Source organism: Marmota marmota, unplaced genomic scaffold (genome assembly GCF_001458135.2).
Source record: "Marmota marmota marmota unplaced genomic scaffold, marMar, whole genome shotgun sequence".
Lineage (NCBI taxonomy): Eukaryota > Metazoa > Chordata > Mammalia > Rodentia > Sciuridae > Marmota > Marmota marmota.
The window spans coordinates 16,716,731-16,737,285 of record NW_026000142.1 but is presented as its reverse complement, the minus strand read 5'-3'; the positions used below and the strand labels follow the sequence as shown (position 1 = coordinate 16,737,285).

At 35.5% G+C, this 20,555-nt stretch overlaps 1 protein-coding gene across 1 annotated transcript in view; it reads left to right on the top strand.

Annotated features, from left to right (window-relative positions):
• Nucleotides 1-20,555, top strand: part of Cadps2 (calcium dependent secretion activator 2) — a 511,596-nt gene that overhangs the window by 466,129 nt on the left and 24,912 nt on the right. The window contains 3 exon segments of the mRNA XM_048786046.1: nucleotides 7,041-7,124; nucleotides 7,231-7,263; nucleotides 19,570-19,677. Of these exon segments, the coding sequence (XP_048642003.1) occupies nucleotides 7,041-7,124; nucleotides 7,231-7,263; nucleotides 19,570-19,677 (225 nt within the window).

Here is a 20,555-nt window from a genome sequence, read left to right as displayed (position 1 = left end):
CCCATTCTCTCCTATCCTCAAAGGCATCTCCTAAGAAATTTGTTGATTATCTTATAAGTAATTTATTAACTTGCACATAACAAGATGCTTTTCTCTTTTTGCTTTAAAAATACTTTCATTGCCATTTTTTTTTCCCAGTGATGGCTCTAGTAGATCCAATCTGCCTGGCTAAAAATTCTATGTGGCTGGCAATGTGTGGCTGGCTGCCAAGTTCCATGTGCTGGGTAAATTGTGGGTTTCATTAAGAAAAGATAAAACACTTTTAATATAATAATTCCTAAATTTTACAATGCCCCCCAAAATTACCTGTGAACTAGTGAAATGCAGATTTCCATGCCTTATTCTCTAGTTATTCTGAGTCAGAAGTTTGGAAGAGGGAAAGAAATTTGCATATTTAGCTAGCCAAAATGGTGATTTGATGGACCTATTCTGAATCACACTTTGAGTAACACTACTCTAATGAATCTCTTTCCAGATTGACATGCAAATGGCTTTTGAGGTATAATATATTCAGAAACAAAATAGCCTATAAGATAGGGTGTTCACATTTGTTTCCATTAAAAAGTAATTTTTTTAAAAGCGTTATGAAGTACCTACTATGAAATAGCCATTGTTTATGTATGATTTCATTTAGACCTTTCTTTTTTTTTTTTTTGGTGCATGGGGATTGAACCCAGGGCCTGTATATGTGAGGCAAGCACTCTACCAGCTGAGCTATATCCCCAGCCATAGACCTATTAATGGCTATGAAATGGGCCATCTTATTTCATTTCATAGATTGAAACATAATTCTCAAATTAGTTTAGTAAACTGACCTAAAAAGTGAGAGAGTGAGGAACCAAGCCTCTGAACTTCAGACTCCTAGGCTAGTGTACTTACCACTTCTATAACTCCAAGAAAACAGTAAAGAGAAATAAGTCTGTGAAAAATAAAATATGAAATTTCTACATTACATTACATTACATTACCCCATCAAATCCTGAGTCCTATCCTAGACATGGTTATCATACTACTTAACTACTTAACTCTATCTGGAATAGTTTAATAATAGTGAGTTTCTAGTATTGTATCTCAAATATTTCTTCCCATATTTTAATTCTCTCTGATACTGATAAATACAAATGATACATTTGAATAAATGAGAAGCTATACTTCCTTCTTTTTGCCTCCCCTCTTCAATTTCACTTTCATATACCTTTTTATCCCATGTCTTTTCAAATAGTATGGGGATGATCTAGGGCTCTCAAGTCACATATAGCTCTCATAGTATGTGTCCTTACTGAGAATATACGTTATGGTCCACAAAGGTTTTGGACTCCCAGCTGCATTATTCTCTCTGTGGGTCCACCAACTAGATGCTGTGATTGCTTAGAATTCCATCATTAGCTTTTTTTGAACTCATTCTACAAATATCTATGTCTTTCATTCTACTGGCTTTAACCATATGCTGGTGATTCTAGACCATATACATATATGTGTGGAATCATGATTTAAAGCCCAGCTTCAGACTGAGTTTGCCAGGAAAAATAGGAGGAAGATAAAATCTTATCATGAAAGGGTACAGGAAATGTTATATTTATTGCTATCTTAAAATTAAATTGGCCAGAGTGTGGCATAGTCAGAAGAGCAAAATTCAACACCATTCAAAGTGAAGCTACTTTGACTGTGAAAGGAAAGGAGCCCTAAGAGCCCTGACTATCTGGCCTCCTCTCATCCAGCAGGCCTGCCCCCCCGCCAGAGTCCAGATGAGGAAATAGAGGCCCTAGGTCTCAAGATAGATACCACAGAGCAAGGACTTGACCTTGGTGGTACCAAGTAAGCTTTCCACAACTCTATACAGAACTCAACAAGACCAGAGAGAGAAAGGGCAGAAGCTTCACCTCCAGTTGTGTCCTCATTGTCTCCTGTTTGTATTAACCAGCCTTTGTGGCCTTCTTTTGATGCCTGTGTGTGACCAGCGTGGACAGGTAGCTGAAAGCCAACTGTAAGGTAGGGAGATGAGAATGGAATTCATTGTGTGTAGTGATGAGGATCCTGGAAAAACACTGGAGGACTGAGAGTTAGAAATGATCAGAGCAGATTATTAGCAGAGCCCAGACAAAACATGACAGTTCTCATAATGTATTCCTGTAATACGGAACTATCAATTCTGAACTTGATGGTAAGATCACAATAATGATAAACTTCCTAAATCCTCATTTACTGCAAAAAAAAAAGGATTAGGAAGAAATAAACATTTTTCACTGAGCATATACATACAGGTACTTCAGATACTTTGAGATATATATATATATATATATATATATATATATATATATATATACACACACACACACACACACACACACACATACATACATATTCTTTCTCATAACAGAATATTTTCCCCCGAATTCCTCTTAAAAATAACACAGAGAACAAATTTGACCTGATTGCCCAGATGACTTAATGAAAATATCTTGCCAACTCAGCCTGGGTAAATTAATTTGATTAAATTTACTTGTTTAGGTCAAGGCTGCATATTCAGAAAACACCTGTTCAAATCCAAGTATGTGCTTAAAAGGAAAGACACACACTATTCAGAGCCATTCATAGACAGGAAATAGAAAGTAAGATAGATCACTGCATTGGGGAAAACAGAGGGAAAAGGAACAATGAGAGAAGACATTGTGGAGAATTTACCAACATCTGTACTAGGTGTGCTGTTTTAGAAATTAGAGACTTTTCAGAACAAGGTATGTTTTGAATAAATACATTCTGTCAAACACTATCATTCATTCAGTCAGATGTATGTCACCTGGGAAGAACTTTTAGGAGTCAGTTGCCACAAAGCTTCAAAGAAGTGGATTCACAGTTGGCAAAAAAAAAAAAAAAAGATGGGAAAGAGCCTATTCATTAGCATTCTGGGTCTGGGGGTGTGGCTCAGTGGCAATACACCTGGCCAGCATAAATGAGGTCCTAGGTTCAATCCCCAGTATTTTTAAAAAAAAAAATCTTATTCATGAAAGAAATACTGTTTACTTCCAGTCTGTGATATTCAGGATCCACGTGGAATTTTAATAATATTAGTTAGCCCTCATCATAATAAACAAAATCAAAACATCGGCTAATAGGTATCGCCAATCTTATCCTCTCCCCCTGTCAAATACCTAGTTTTTCATGATAGGTTGTATCATGGAAAACTGTCTTTTCTGTGAAAGTCTATATAACTTCCAGTGCATTTATCCCTTGTTTACTTCATGAAATGTCATGGCTAAAATAGCAATAACTTGGTTTTAAACCCAGCAGTCTATAGCTGGACTTCTACCCATTGCTTCTTAGAATTTATCTTCTACCTTCCACCCAAATTTATATTCTATTAAAATCATTCTTATGTCATCTTAAAATTCAACAAGAAATTTAAAACAACATGCCTTGTGGCCTTCATCATGATTCATTCTACCTACAGTCATTTTAAAATGCTTTCATCTTTAATTTCCTTGAGAGCATGTATCATGAGGCAAAGTTGGTAATTGCCCAGACAGACTCTAGGTGTTAAATATTATTCAAACAAACCCAGTACATAGCATACACAATAAAGAGTAGGGAAACAAAGAGATTGCAATGTTTCATTCCAACCCAACACCCTCAGGAGAACAGAGAGCACAAGGCAAACCCATAAGTATTTATATACTCCCTGAGCTGTTCAGAGAAAGTTCACAGGAAGCAGTTAAAGATTCAGCAATGAAACCCAGCATTTACCTTGATTTCCTTGGAATCTTGCTGTTTTGTGCAATTAAAACCCAAATGAAAAATATGTCATTATTAATCTTGTTGTTAATAGAGTTTGGTTTTGAAAGTAGCTTTTCCACCACCTGGGCCTCAACAAATATCTTACAAAGAAAACCTTCTGTAAGAACTGTATGGCTCACCTGGTTGATCCCAGAGGTGCAGTGGCTGTTCACGGCCATGTAAGCACTTAGAGTCCCTACAGTATTTTACCTCCCAGGGGACCATTTGTGATAGGGAAGAACTCAAAAAGAAGCTTCTGCTATTTTTGAAATGGAAACAAAGATTATTGTGGTTTGGTTGCAGCAGACCACAAGCCCACACACAGGACTTGCTGAGATGTAACCTGATGATGCTCGTACTGTAAAGAGAAGTCCAGCTAGACAGGCTGCCAGATGCCTCTATGGAGACACGTCTGCCCTAAATGCATCTGCCAGTAGGCTTCCTGTCATTTTATCAGCTCCATTTCTGATATCCTACAGCTTAATTCCTGTGCCACCTTATAAAGAAAGTTCACTGCAGATCCTCTGGTCAAAGCCCCTCTTTCCCTCCTCCAATTCAGTCACACTGTGCACCCTTCTGCTGTGGCCCATAGAACTTCTGCCTTGTGTAATACCCAGTTGTGCTCATGTCTGTCTCTTCCACTAGTTTGTATGTTCCTGAAGGAAGAGATCTAAGAGTCCTCTGTTTTTATTTCCTATCTTAGGTACTCCATAATAATTATAACCCAGAGACATTCATTGAGCACTTAACATAGATCACCTCATTTATTCCTTGCAATTCTGTAGTGTAATGGTAGATAATGTGGGAGCATGATCACCTGTGTTCAAAGGCTTTCTTCCCTGTTGTCCACCAATGACCTTCAAACAGGTGGGATTCCAATGGCCTTCTAACAGCCTCAATTCAGTCCTATCACCCTAGATACCTCCACATATTTCATTGAATTAGATGCATTAGCTAAGAATCAAACTCATTTTTATACGTTGTCACTAAGCCATCCTAATTATGATTTAATATAGTTACATTTTCAGACAAATAATGGATAGTTATTATTATCACATCAATAACAATAATTCTTTAAATTTCTTTAATATTTGGCATTTTCACAGTTCTTTCACGTAAAACTCCACCCCTGAGTTTCACACCATTTTTATAAGGTGAGCAGGATAGCTATCTTTTCCCCATTTTACTGTTGAGTGCAAGAAAGCAAGAGAAATGAAATGACTTGACTCTATCTTATAACCAGATGGTAGCAGAGCTCCAACTTGAACCCACACCTTCAAAAGGTGTTCACAGGATTCTTGCCTCTTCACTGCCTTGTCCCTCAGCATCTTTCACAGATGTGCATCCAGGTTCACTAGAAGGCACCCAGAGCCAGGTGCTGTGCTAGAGCCTCTGATGCATAAGGTTGTCTAGTAACCATAGCAATTGTCGCTCTCCTCCAAGTGACATCACCCAGCACACACTTGCTCTCAAGATTTGAGTTACAAGAGATGAGGCATTTTCCACAGAGGGCCATTAAGTTTGGAATTCCCTTCCCCTGGTCTGACATAGCCCTGGAGTATTGGTCTTCTGGGTCCTTGCAAACCACATCAAGTTGAGTTAGGCAGTCATGATTGGTGACAAATCCTAATGGGCAGGAAGAAAATGCTAATTTGACTTTCAGATGTGAGCAATTTATAATTTTGTGTTTTTTGCTGTTTATATCCCATAGGATAACTATTCAAATGAATATAATTCTCCTTCTTTTAAAAATAAAACTTTAGTCAGCTATTTGCATGATTTTGTTTCTGTGTTCTTACATCATGTCGCAAATGATGTGATGGAGAAACCTATAGGGAAGTTTTTGTTTCTTTTGCATAAACTATTTTGCAGTAATTGATCAGCCATAGAGAAAAGATTATCTCCTGTGCACTCGAAGTGAGCTCTTCGGTCACTAGAGACCAATAAGCTGTGTCCCTAGAACTATTATCACTTTGTTGAAGAAGCTGCTATGTGAACAAAAACCAGCCTTTGTTAATTTCCCTTTTCGCATTTAAAAAACCTTGTCAGCATTTCCCCTTTGGGAGTGTATGTAATTTGTCAATAATACGTATTATTTTAGTTCAAAAGAGGAAAGATGTAGGACAGTGTATCTTATTAGTTCCGCCTATTCATTGATCTTCTTTAATAAAGTAAAATTTCCCACGTTTTTCCAATAGAGTAAGCTTTTTTCATTTCATACAAATATAAAATTTTAACTTCAGGCATGTTTGCTTATACCTGTAATTCCAGCCAGAAGGATGAGACCAGAATAATTCACATTTAAGGCTACAGTGAGCAATTTAGGCAGACCCTGTCTCAAAATGAAAAGAGTGGAAGGTATAGCTCTGTGGTAGAGTGCTTGCCTAGCATGTGGGAGGCCCTGGGTTCAATACCCAGCACTGCAACCAAATGAATAAATAAATAGAGAGAGAAAGAAAAGGAATAAAAAATTTTAGAAATGCAAGATGCTTTTAAGAATAATTTGAATTCCTGACTCTTTCCCTTCCTCCCTCCAACATACACATTAATTGATTTGAAAGAACTGAGGCCTGGAATATATGGTGATCAGACTGAGCCCACATAGAGATCAGAGATAGAATTGGGTTATATATTTTCAGTCTAATGCTGTTTCCACTTTGCCTTTCAGTGTGTGTATCTGTTTTAGCTCAAAGACTGCTGAATAATCTTCTAGAAGCAGGAATCATCCTTAAATATCCCAGTTAGAGCTACTTGACAAATGCCCATTAATGACTTGTGTTCTCATGTTATGAGAGCCTTGAACATCACACCTTTCTTTCACTTTCTGTTCTTATTTTATTCAATCTTCTGTGCGTATGTAAGAAAAAGTAGAGAGATGGTCAAATAATACATAAAGGAAAGGAATTTGATTAAGCGTGGCCTTCATTGTTTGTGAGCTCCTGTGTTCCACTTGAAAAATGTTTTAAGGAATAATTTCATGAACCTAATATCATTTATCAGTAACTTAAATGATCGTATATGTATTGAGACTATACTCCTATTCCACATTATTTTTGTAAATGATGTATTATTTCCTGCCATGGGAAAGGACCTTAAAGTTCATGTTCAGAAATGAAGAGTAAGTAATGCAAGCTAGCTTGACCTCAGCTGTCAGCTGAGTCTTTGTAGATTTTAGTAGCTGGGGACAAGTTGATTCAGGAATTGTTTGCACTGCTATTAGATTGCATGCTCAGAAACATTCTAACTACTCTCTGTAATCTGTATTACAGTTTGTTTCAGTGTTGGAAGGAGTGTTGTCTAAGCTGTCAAGGTATGATGAAGGCACTTTCTTTTCATCCATTCTGTCTTTCACTGTAAGTATTGGAATGAGTTCTCTTCTGCTGTCTCTCAACTCTTATCATACTTACATAGTAGTTAAGAATATAATTCTCATAAATATCTCTTTTCCCCCCATTTAAGGTGAAAGCAGCTGCAAAATATGTTGATGTGCCTGTAAGTATTTGTTTTCATATGCCTTTCCAAACTATATATAATTCTCTCTCATATATACACTTTTTTAATTTAATAATTATGGTTCACCACAGGTTTATTTCAAATCTTTAAAACAGCACCAATCCCTTAGGGAGTAGTTTATTTTTCTTAAGCACTAAACTTCATAACAAAGCTTTGCAAGGTTATTTCAGCACACTTTTTCCATTGTAAGTTGGAGGTTAGCTCACCATGAGAGCATAAAACTGGAGTGGCAGGAGGAAGCTAGATTGCTCCAAGCTGGGATAGAAAATGCCTCATACTATTATTGAGAGGGAAAAAAAATGAATGCCATTCTTTATCCTATATGAAAATTTTAACAGATTCTTGATTAGAGTTAAAAATAACCATAAAAGTGAATAAGTTAAACCAAGAACTAATTTTCTAAATACAAAAGTTTTACAAATTAGTAGTCACTTATTTTAACATTTGGCTTTTCACAGAATTCTTGGGAAATAATTTATGACTTATAAATTTGCCCAGAAATTAAGATGCCATGAGCAGCAAAACTTACTCAACCATAATGAAACAATTTGTGTGGTAAATATAACCAGGTAGTCAGCAATTTTAAGTTGATCATCATAACAAATTAGTTTTTGCTTTAAATTCTGTTATCACAATGTATATGATCAAGGCTGAAGGTGTCCCTTTTAATCATATATTTCAGCGTATGTATTGATTTTCAAAGAATTAGAACACATTAAAAAAAACTTAAAATTTAAAACTGGATGGAATATGACTCACATCATCATACTTGAGGCACAACACACTTCTAGATCCTTGGAGTAGGGTTTTTCATTTTTAAAATCATAAGTCATGATCCATATATTTATCAATTGATTTTAAAATATATTTCTATACCAAATCCTATGTGCAAATGTTAAGAGCAGCTTTGCTTATCAACAAAACTAGAAGCAACCAAAAATGCCCTTCACTGCGTGAATGGATAAGCAGGCAGTATTAGGTTCATAGAATGAACAACTGTTCAGGAAAAAAAGGAAAGAAAAAAATGAACTCACAGGACACTGGGAGCGTGAGTAAATCTTAAATGCATATTGCTAAAAGAAGCCTGTTTGAAAGGAATACATGTTTGTGATTCCATTTATATAATGTTCTGCAAAATATAAAACTATAAAGATTATAAACATTAGTGGTTGTCATGATTCAAGATCATGGAAATTGAATTAGTGAAATAAAGCATGTTTTCTGAGAAGCAACAAAACTGTTCTGTATGATACTGTAATGGTAGATGCATAACTGTGTGTATATTCACCAAAACCTAACTTCACAGCAAAAACAAAAAGTGAACCTGAATATAAGATTTTTTAAAAAAAAAAATCATTTAGCTCATCATAACCTTACAAAATGGAAAGGAAACTTATAAAATCATCATTGTAAATATATAAAATAACATTACTGAGAGGAGAAGGGGGAAATACCAATCTAAATAACTTTGGAAATGAGCAGGATTGATAAAAATAAAGAAAAAAACAGAACTACAAATTAGCATTGTACTCTAGTTGGTAAAGATTTTCCCTACAGGTTAGCAATTCACAATTACTATACATGTATATTGAAATTAAATAAATGGGTGATGGGTGGTAGGAGCCAAGTTCTCATTGTTAGAGTAAGAGACAAGCGAAGGAAGAAGGCTAAAGTAATCCTATAATAATTAGAGTTTAGACATCACTGTGGACTTCTCTTTTGCTTAATAGGAATAGAACTGTTTACACATAACAACATTGTAGGTGGAAGGCCCTGCGTGTGCTTGGATTGTGTACTCACTTTCTATTTTTTGTTTGTTGAGTCTAGAAGTGATGACCCCCAGAAGCAACAAGCACACATAGCACCCAGAACTTGGACTCTAGAGTCCAGTAAAATGAACAAAAGGTCCTTGAAAAAAATAGCTAATGTTCAAAAACAGCTGTAGCAAAACGAATCTGAAGCATCATGTCCTGGCAGAAAGTAAGGAAATGTTCACAAACACCACAATGATGGGGGGTACATCAGAGGGACATAAGTGTTAATGTAAAGAATTCTCAGTGGCCTAAGCTAGGAAATTTGAGCAACCAAATAATTAAAATGTAATTTGAGTTATAACCCAGAGTATAATCATTAGTTCCAAATTGATATAAATGATTGACAAGACAAATGAGAGAAAAAAAAATCTCCTGTGCAGAAGACCCCAAATAATGTAGACACTTCTTCCTGAAGAAGGTATACATTAACAAATCTCCCCATTCCTTAAGTGTGGGCTCCACATAGCAACTTCCTTCCAAAGTGTACAGTATGAAGAGGTCCATGGAGAGAGTAGATTCACAGTGGAGAAATCTAGCCAATATTACCTTAGCCACTGGATCAAGGTCAACATCAACAGTGATAAATCATATTGATGATATTTAGCCTTGATGTGATGTGATAAAAATGGTATTTTATAGCCTTCCTCCACAAAAACTTGTAAATCTAGTTGAGACTAGAGAAAAACATGAAACTCATCTCAATAGAGAAGATGTTGCAAAATATCTGAGAGTACTCCTCAAAACTGTGAAGGTCATTTATTAAGGAGAGTAGAAAGTGGCCCAGTCAAGAGGAGTCTATGGAGAAGTAACAACTAATGGTATAGAGATGAGATCATGGAACAGAAAATGGATATTCAGTAAAAACTAAGGAAATCTGAACAAAATGGAGACTTTAGTTAATTCTGTATCAGTATATGTTCATTATTTATAACAAATGTGCCATACTGATTAATAAAATGCAGTAATTAGAGGGGAAATTGGAGATGCAGAATATAGGAATTCTACGTACTATATTCATAATTATCCTCTAAAATGATTCTAAAATTGAGAAGTTTATTTTCAAAAGGAGCACTGGTTAGTACAGTGATGCAAACCTGCAATCCTAACTCCTCAAGATCCCAAGTTCCAGGCTGGTGTTGGCAACATAGTAAGACCCCATCTAAAAAAAAAAAAAAAAAAAAAAAAAAAAACACTGGCTTACGAGTTATTGGTAGCCATTGGCGGCTGACTTTTCATTCCTTTTATGCAGCTCTATGACACTGAATTAACTGTATAGCCTTGGGAATTATTTCACATAAGTGAAATTTCACCCATTTTATAGATGACTATAAATGAGTTCTGTAATCCACAGTAGTCCTTTTATGACCGTCCATCACTGTGTGAGTTCTTGACGTGGATTTGTGTCCATACAAGAAACAACAGAACCAAAAAATGTCTCCAGAAGATGATGAGAAAACAAAGAGACCGGGGAGGGGGGGTGGATTTTTTGTGGAGAGGGAACAAAGCTGTTTACTATATAGTCACTTGTTGGAAATTGTTTCAAGAGTAAACAAAGAAACAAATAAAAACATTGATTCTGTAAAGTGAAAATTAAGTGACATGAAATTTAGTGATGTTCATACTGTAGTAAAGAAGAAGGAATTCATGTTAAAACATACTCAAGTGGAATATTTATAGCACACCTGAAGATGCATAAGTGTTAACAGCAGATGACTCAAATCAAGTCTTTTAAATATAGTTGTGAACATAGTCTGATGTATCTGTGCATTATATACTTTCATGATACTTTTTTATTAAAAAAATTAAGCACACATAAGAGGCAAAAACAAATGAAGAAATAAATTCCAGGGTCTCACATTTCCTCCAAAGGAATTGGTAGAATCCTTCATGCTCTTTCTGGTCAGGTAATGAGCTGTGACCTCCAGGAGATTTTGGTAGAGTTGTTCTTGATTAAACAGCTACATCCTGGAGAGCAATTCTATTGGAGTTGTGGAGGTCATGGTCCCATCATAGAGCCTTGAAATGTTCATGTTGAAGAAGACCCCAGAAACATTTTTGAAAGCAAGACCTGTACAGTGTAACTCTGGCCTAAATGTAACTTAGGAGAAGGGAACACAGACCTACAGGGAAAGTTGCTATGTTAAATATAGGAGCATGATGAGTGTTCATATTGGTTTTGCAGACAGGTACACCAAGTCAAAACGAAAGATTCAGTAGGGTTTAAGAATTACACTAAAACTAATGACAAAAAAAAATAATAAATCCCTACTTACAGGTAGGATGAAGTTTAAAGAAAGGTGTGTTTAAAAGTTTTATAAAAAAAATCATGTGAGACAATAATGTAGAGTAGTTCCTATAAAAAAAAAAATTAAAACAGCAGGTAGAGGCAGATCTATAGAGGCTGCACAGCAGAGGCATTGCAAACAGGCTGGGGAACCAGACTGCTATCTTTGAATCCTTGCTCTATCACTTTGCTTAATATCAGTGTGTCCTTAGGCACGACTTTCTATATCTGTTAAATGGAGATATAATTACACCTCTTACAGTTAACCATGAATAAGCACTTTTCAGAATTCCTAGAGTGGAATTAGTGCTCAATAAATATTAGCAGTTATCATACATTAGACCCTATCTGTATTTTTACAAACCAATTACAATTCTTTAATGAGCAACACTACCTTTTTCCTTTCTCCTGTCAAAAACAGCCAGAATACTTAAGGGTCCCGTCATAAAATCTGGGCCTCTTATCTGGAAATAATGGCTCATAAAGGGAAAAAAGAAAAGGGAATTGTGACCTGAAAGAAGCAAAAAAATCTAAGAGGCAAGACGGGCAACTTCCATATGGGTGTTTTCCTATCTTCCTTAGTAACTCTTTTAAATACTCTTCTTTATGATACTTGCCAAAGATTTATAATCTTTGAACTCCTTAAAATGTGGCTCAAACCTAGCTCTGTACTGTACAGAATCCAAGTTCAAAAGTTCTCCCTTTGCCCCTTGGCTGCCTCCCCTATTCCTTTTTTCCCCCCTGAGCAATAAAAATAGTGGTATAATCCCTGTGTTGTTTCCCTCACTAGGTTCTTATGGAGAGTCAATGAGCATATTAGTGTGAATGTGCTTTGTAAATATAAAGCACTTTACAATAAACGGGATCATTGGTGCTTCTGTCCAAGTGAAGCTTCGTGCTCCTGTGCATCCTCTACAGGTTTCACTCCCACTTCAGAATGTGACTGCTTTCCAAAAGAAAATCCGGATGCCTTCCACAAGTGAAAAATATTAGATTTCATTTATTTTCCTCTAATTTTAGAATAGAAAGCAGCTTGCATATACCAGTGATGACTTTTAAAGGTATAATCGGTCACGGCCGTGATTCTGATGCTTTCGTTCTTTCTTTTGCTTTCTTGCTCCTGATATTGTTTATTGCTTAGATAAGGTCACCTGAATACTCAGAGCTTTGCGTCACAATGAGAGCCAGGCAGAACTTGGGGAATGGAGCTCCTGCCCAGTGGGAATATTCACCTGCACATCAGGACCATATTCAGAGTCTCCCTATTATAGGAGCCAGCCCGGGAGCTGTGCATTGTGCTCCCCAATGAGGGTTTTGCTTCTCTCACCTTTATTTCCTTGTTTCTTGTCCATCTAGCTCTTCTTTCCTATGTGAGGTCAACTCACAGCCTGCCTCTGGCTGTTGGCATTCTAGTACCTTCAGGCTTCCCTTAATTCAAAATAGGAGAGGTTCTAAAAGGGGTTGAGTAAACCAATCCCAGTCCATCAGAACTTTCAAAGCTAATGATGAAATACTGTCCACAGCATTTTAATTTCACTTCTTCAAATCCTCATGCACTTTTAAAAAATATTTTTTAGTTATTGATGGACCTTTATTTTATTTATTTATATGTGGTACTGAGAATCAAACCCAGTGCCTCACACATGCTAGCTCTACCACTGAGCTACAACCCCAGCCCCTCATACAGTTTTTATAATTGACACCATAACAACTCTAAGTAGATGAGGGAAAACTAAGGACAATATCATAAACTGAAACATTAAATGCCTTTGTCATCATTATGATCATTGCCCATGTGTGTGATTTACATGTACCACTTTCCCTGTTGGATGCTACTGTATCAGTAGCCAGTTCTCTTAATTGAGATGGTAGTGATCCTTATTATAGATCAGAAATAGCAAGAAAGATACTAGATTTCATAATTTCAAATGAAGAAGGCATAGTAAGTCCATGGATCTCAGTTGAAAAACCTGTCTTTCCTTGAGGATTTCAGGCTAATATCTTAAGCTACCATTCAGTATTTTTTTTTAATTTTTAAAATAACTTTCTCTTTGGAAGAATTTTCCCCATTGATAGAAGTATTTTCTATCAACTGTTTCAAAACCCATAAATATATAAATGATGTCACAACTTAGAGGAAATAGTGTCAAGCAGTTCCATTCTTATTATATGCATGTGAAAACAATAAAACCACCTAAGTTACAGGAGCATTAATGAGAGCAATTCTGCGATCAGATACTAGTGACAATATGAAAGTATTCTGCCTTTTACAAACTGCTCAGGGAGCAGACTCTTATCCAAAGCAAGAACTCTGTCTTATCCAGAGCAAGAACTCTGAAGTCGTAGAGAATGCTCTCCTTAAAAATGCAGGACTGAATGAAATGTACATGCTTAAAACATACATGTTTCATGCTCCCAGTCTAAAAGATGTTTTCAAAAGGATTTGAATGCCATCATCTTTATCTTGGAATTTTCTACTTCTCAATTTGGAGTCAAAAATATATATATAACAATGTTAGTAAAATATCGAATACTGCTAAATATACAAAAGTGATGACTTTTGAACCCTTCATTCTCAAAATAATGGTTTGTAATTTTCCAACTCACTGTTTTAAAAAAATTATAAAAATGTTACCAGAAAATATTGAAAAACTCATATCCCTATAAACTACATTGTTTTAATTTCTTCCTTTCAGTCCATTTAATGAATTATTCCTTGTCCTAGCAAAGATACATATTTAAGTTGGCATCAATCTGGTTTGAAGGCTACAACTCTATTTCCTTTTGGCTTTCTGCATGAATACAATATGATAATTCTACATCATAGAAACTTGATAAATCTCTTTATCTTTTTCTCTTTTTTTTTAGTTGTAAATGGACATAATACCTTTATTTTATTTATGTGGTGCTGAGGATCAATTCCAGTGCCTCCCACATGTTAGGCAAGCACTCTACCACTGAGCCACAAGCCCAGCCCCCTATTTGGCTTTTTTACAATATAATCATCATGGGAATACATAAAACCTTCTAGTTTTTAAGTGTTTGAGAACATGTAATTTAAATTTATTCCAAATGCTTTTGAAAGTCTCAGAACATTTTAACTCAAGTGTAAAAATATACAAGTTGATATGTAAATGCCCAAGTAACAAAGGATATCAGTGGAAACAAATTCCCCTTTTTAACAATATCCGAGACAGATTATGTTTATAGAATTATGTCCTATGTTCCCTGAAGATCAGATACAAAGTACTACTGAATCTTAGATGCCAGAGGTGTGCTACAAAATGTTCCCACTACATTTTCAAATTTAGAAGACATCTTCTTATATTGCACATGGTGCATTTTTAAATAGCAAGAAATAATTGAATGTGTGTATTTCACTGGTGAAGCATGCAGATCATCATAAATGAGGATATCACAGTTTCATTCCTCATTGTTTCCAAGACAAGTTTTTTTCTAGGTTATGAAAAGTGCATTTTTAAATTAAGTCAATTATGCCATAGCTTCTAGTTAATCTTTGAGACTAGAATAGTGTATTTAAAAATTTGTCTCCTTGTTAAACAGACACCATGACAGTGTTTGTGTAGTGTATTGTTAACCTCCAGTGGAAGGTTAAGCGGCTTCTTCTGTATCTAAATCTGTTGCTGTGAAAAATGACTGCAGTGTTGCACCCACCTACCCATGAATGGGAAAAGCAAAGATTTGCACCTGTGGGATTAGGTGTAGCAGCAGGAAGTACGAGCGTTTGCAGCATATAATTAACAAGGAATTTTTTTTCTCTCTTTTTAAGCAGCATGTTCATCTTGCTAGGTTAACTAGTAATTAAAGCTTGAAAAAAAATTGCTGCAGTCTGCACCCTTACTTAAACTCATTCTACTCATTCTCTCGCTGATGTATTAGGTTACTTTCGCAGCCAGTGTCAAAGCAACTCACCTGAAAATACTTTTATTTTCTTCCATAGTTATTGATCTCTTTATACTCATGGGGGAATTCTTTAGATCTTTGTTTCCCTTTACTATAACTTTGTTAGCCAAAATCTGTTCTTTTCTAAACAGATTGAAAGTAATTTCTTCTTTTGACTTGGAGATAACTACCCTCATGAACAAGATGGAGAAGTTGGTGCTTAGTGAGCTAAGGATCCTGGCGTTTACATGGGAATGTGAAAAATCATTTACTCTCCCTAAATGCTATTTAATACATGGAGTGCTTGCTACATAGCTCTTAATTGTTATTTTCTCTTAGTCATTAAGGAAACTATAATTTAATTATCAATTTAGAAAAGATCTCTAAATACAGCTTTCTAGAATGCAATATTCTTGATTTTAAAAAACTCACTTGAACTCACCACTGATGAAGTTGAACAGGCCGCTCCTATGAAAGAGTTGTTAGGCCCTTGTACCAGAATTTGTAGCTGTTTTTCATCTCCCTAGTGCAATCACATGCTTTCTTTTCATTTGCACACTAAAAAAATACACAAAAAATTAACAGTATGCTTAGCTTTTTTTTTTTTTCAAACTGTACTTGGTTCCCTAATAAGATAACATTTCATAATGGAATTAAATGCAGTGACTTTCAAAGTGTGTAAATTTTACTGCCATGAAACAAGTCTTAGCACAAAGGAGCACTGAACCAGCAGTAATGTCTTCTATCCAAACACATTTGTACTGTACGTAGAAACTGTTTAAAAGGAAAATTACATCTTTTTCAGCAATTTATCAGAGATAATTACCCTCCATGCACCAAATGAAGGATAAAGTGTTTTAAAGAACTCTAATTCTAATTGGTAAATGTCACCAGCTGTTGCAGCAACTCTTACTTGTGTATATTCTTTTAATGATTATAGTCTCTTGCCACAAGCTACATGAAAATATATTCACTAGGTGTGAAATTCCCATATGTCACAGTTTGAAGAATAGGTAAACAGCTCAAAGATAAAGGAAGAAATAATGCTAATGAGGAATGTAAGAATTCTAGGTTTTGTTTTCCAGGCAAGTGGATCTTAATTTGCCAAAAGGGAAGAAAAAGCAATTTCATAAAGAAGAGAGAAACAATTTGTTAAAACTTATTTTAAATGAGGTTTACCTTATACCCTCCACCAGAGATGATTATGTTCTTAGAAAGTTCTAGGACTGTCTCACCTTACAGATTTAGCATTATACCCCTTGAGTCTGCCAGTAAGGAATGGCATTGAGTTTTCTTTTAGACGTAAACTCTAAAGTATTTGTTGGTTTTAGATGGTGAAAGATAAACTCTTCCTGGACAGTGTTTCCTGAAGTCTAATGTTGTCCTGGAAGTGACTAATGAAACAGAAACTGCCCTCATGAATATGGCCAGTGTATAAAGTCATTATTCCTTGTTCTTCCCAGCCATAGCTTAGCTTCCAGTGTGATGGATCAAGTGACAGAGTAAATTAGACTTCCAAGCATAGTTTTCCTTTGAAAACCAGAAATAAAAATGGGGTTGGGAGTGGAGAAATTATGGGAAGGCAAGTCTCTCATCTGTCTGTTCTTCAACTCCAGATTCAGGGGGCTGTACCCAAAGCCTTGGTATGTTGTCTACCATTATACTTTCTTGCCAGGCACCTGACTGAAACTCAGATGCTGAGCTAACTTGCTATTAAGTATAGAAAATTGTCCTCATGTCATTTTCATTCAGGGACAGCATGTTACCTGAATGTTCTCATTTTCAGTGTTTTGACAAACTTTAGAGGTACATAATGAAATACTTATGGGTTAGTTGCCTCTTGAGAATTGATAGTAGTAATCTTTGTACAGGTTCCCCAGCTTCTTCACTAATATATATATATTCATTTTTTTATATCCCTTGACCTTTCAAATACTGGTTATGAGAATTAGGCAGAAAAATAGTGAAGAAGTGAATTTGTTAAGCTGCCTTTGTTAGATATGCTCTGTTTTACCTACATTATATATGGATGATCTTGAAGGAGATACCACACGGATGACATTTATGTAAATAGTTATTTCAAATTGTGACTAATTTTATTATATCAGCTGGTGCAGTGCAGTGGTGGCACATGCCTGTAATCCCAACAATTTAGTAGGCTGAGGCAGGAGAATTACAAATTTGAGGCCAGCCTCTTCAGTTTAGCAAGACCTGTCTAAAATAAAGTTAAAAAAATAACTGAGGATGTGGCTCAGTGGTAAAGCACCAATGGGTTGAATTCCCAATACCCAGTTTTTTTGTTTGTTTACTAATTTTATTATATCAGGGTTATATTATAAAGATCCTTGAATTTATGTGGTATATAATTCCCTTTAGGCTGAATACAAGAGTAAGAAATTGCAGTGATCCTTGCTGCACAAAAATAACTTTAGTTTAAAAATTCATAAGGGGAATAAATAAGATATTTTATTGCCTCCACAATGTATTACTTAAGAGACAAGCAATTTTATTATGGTATTAAGATATTACTGACTCCTCCCACCCAAAAAAAGAGTGGCAAGAACTTTTTGTCCTTTGCTTAAGGAGAAGATGCTGTGCTGTGCATCCCTCTGATATATTACTTGAGTTGTTTTTTTCCAGAAATAGTAATAGTTAAATGATCCATATCATCTTCCACCTAATTTTCTTGCAGCATTTTCTTTGCAGATGAGTCAGTGAGGTTATCAGTGCATCCTGTGGGCGTGGAATTGGTGCAAGACTGGCTTATTTGGGCATCATTTCTACTATTTTGTTCTTTCTTACATTTTACTCTAATCAAATAAGTCAATATAGATTATTAATCAACCCCAGATGTAAATTATACAAATAATTATTTGCATTAGCTAGTGAAGCTATAGGAAACTCAATTTAAAAAAAAAAAAACTAATGATACGGTAAAAAGGAAAACTCTTTAGCAGCCATTCAGGCTTTTTTCCTTTCCTAGTACTGATTTTGTAGTCTATAAGGAGGATTAATGTTAACACCCTACCTTCTATAACATTTGAAAACACTACATGTTAAGCTGGGTATGGTGGTACACACCTGTACTCCCAGTGACTCTGGAGGCTGATGCAGGAGGATCATAAGTTCAAGTTCAGCCTTACCAACTGACCAAGACCTCCAACAACTTCAACATCCCATCTCAAAATGAAAAGAGGACTAGGGAGTAGCTCCTGGTAAATTACCCTAGGTTCAATCTTAGTACACACACACACACAGACCAAATGTTAGCTGCCATTGGTAAGTTAACTTTTTCAACTCTTTACCTTTATATAGGAAACCAGTGCATTGATATTCTCACGGCATTTCTAAATTAAAATAAATTCTTAAGACAGTATTGATGAATACTGAGTAGAAGCACTGGATAATGTCTTGTTTCACTTAATAACATACTGAATCATTCTTGTCTAATACATTTCTAATAATATTTTACCCAGCTTGATAAGAAAATATCATTTGTACTCCTTGAACATCAATAATAGTCAATAGAGAAAGCCAAAGGGAAGCTACTATTTTTAATATTATAGATAAATCAGCAAGAGATGATGAAAAGTGGATTGTACTTACAATTAAGAAATAATAACTGTATGTGAGAAAATTTGGGGAAAAAAATCCCTTCACAGGGCTGGGATTGTGGCTCAGTGATAGAGCATTTGCCTCGCCTGTGTGAGGCATTGGGTTCAATTCTTGGCACCACATAAAAATAAATAAATAAATAATAAAGGTATTGTGTCCATCTACATCTAAAAAAAATGTTTTAAAAAACATCCTTTCATACATACTGCTTAGCATATTCACCTTTCAAGAGAGCCTGTATATATACATATATATACGCATATATGTATACACACACACACATACACAAATACATACAGGCTTACAACCATATGCTTAATCTTTTTTTAATGTTTTTTAAGTTATAGATGAACAACGAAAAAAACTTCTTTAAATTTATTTCCATGTGGTGCTGAGGATTGAACCCAGTGCCTCACACATACAAGGCAAGTGCTCTACCATGGAGCTACAACCCCAGACTAGCTTAATCATTTTAATAATAACTATGACCTCAAGTAGTGACCATCAATACTAAACCATTTTGTTTACTTCAGTTGTGGAATTTATTGTAGGTGCTCATTGTTGATTTGGTCTTGAGCATATTGTACTCAGGTAATTCTCAAAATTAATTTCTAGGATGTGGTTAAGTAATGATATTGTCTTATTCCTCTCACTTTTCCCTCACCACAGAAACCAGGAATGGATCTGGCCGACACCTATATTATGTTTGTTCGGGAAAACCAGGACATTCTTCGAGAAAAGGTCAATGAAGAAATGTATATAGAAAAGTTATTTGATGTAAGTAGCTACCCCCACAAGGTATGCTGGTGGTAAATATACACGGCAAGAGAAAAGTTGTATCTTGATGGTAAGACTGCAAAGTCCTTTTTGGTCTTTTTTCTTCTATTCAGCTAATATAGTTGATAATTTTTTTATTTCCTTGACTGCTGAGGGAAGCCTTAAGGGAGGCCTCCTTTTCTACATGAAAACTGTCACCATTAGAATGAGAGTCTCAGAAGCCTTCTGAGGTGAGTTTTAACAAGCAAGATGACAATCCATACATGTGCAGCTTGATCTCACTTGCCTGAGCAGCATGCCATAGACAAAACCATGTGGTAACGGATTTGGTTCCGACTTTAAAAGTTTTTTGTAAGTCACTATATCGTTCAGTTAAACAAGGAAATAAGCTGCAGGAAAGCCAAATATCTGCCACTGTGCTGTCATTGAACATTTTTATCTTGGTTTAGAGTACTGATGTTTGCTAAAAGATATAACATTACATTTTTATCAGTTTTAAGGTCTTCATTTAGGCAGGACAACTAGATATGGGGGATTGTGGTTTTCAAAACCATAATCACCAACTTTCACTCATTGAGTATCTATACAGGTAACTAAGAGAGCAGTCAATTTAAATAACAATGTTGTCATTCACTTGTAATTATTAACCATGTTCAAAGGAAATGGTACTCCAGTGGCTGGAACACTATATAACTTACCACAGTGCTGATTGTGAACTGTAGTATTGCTTTGAAGTGAATTTATTTATGTGCATTTTCTCTGCATTTTAGAAATGCTTTTCTGGCAGTTTCATTTAATTATGCGAGTTACTGCAAATGTTTTCATAACAGCAATTCACGGGCTTCTTGGTGACATTTCAGCTGTGGCAGTTACAGTAG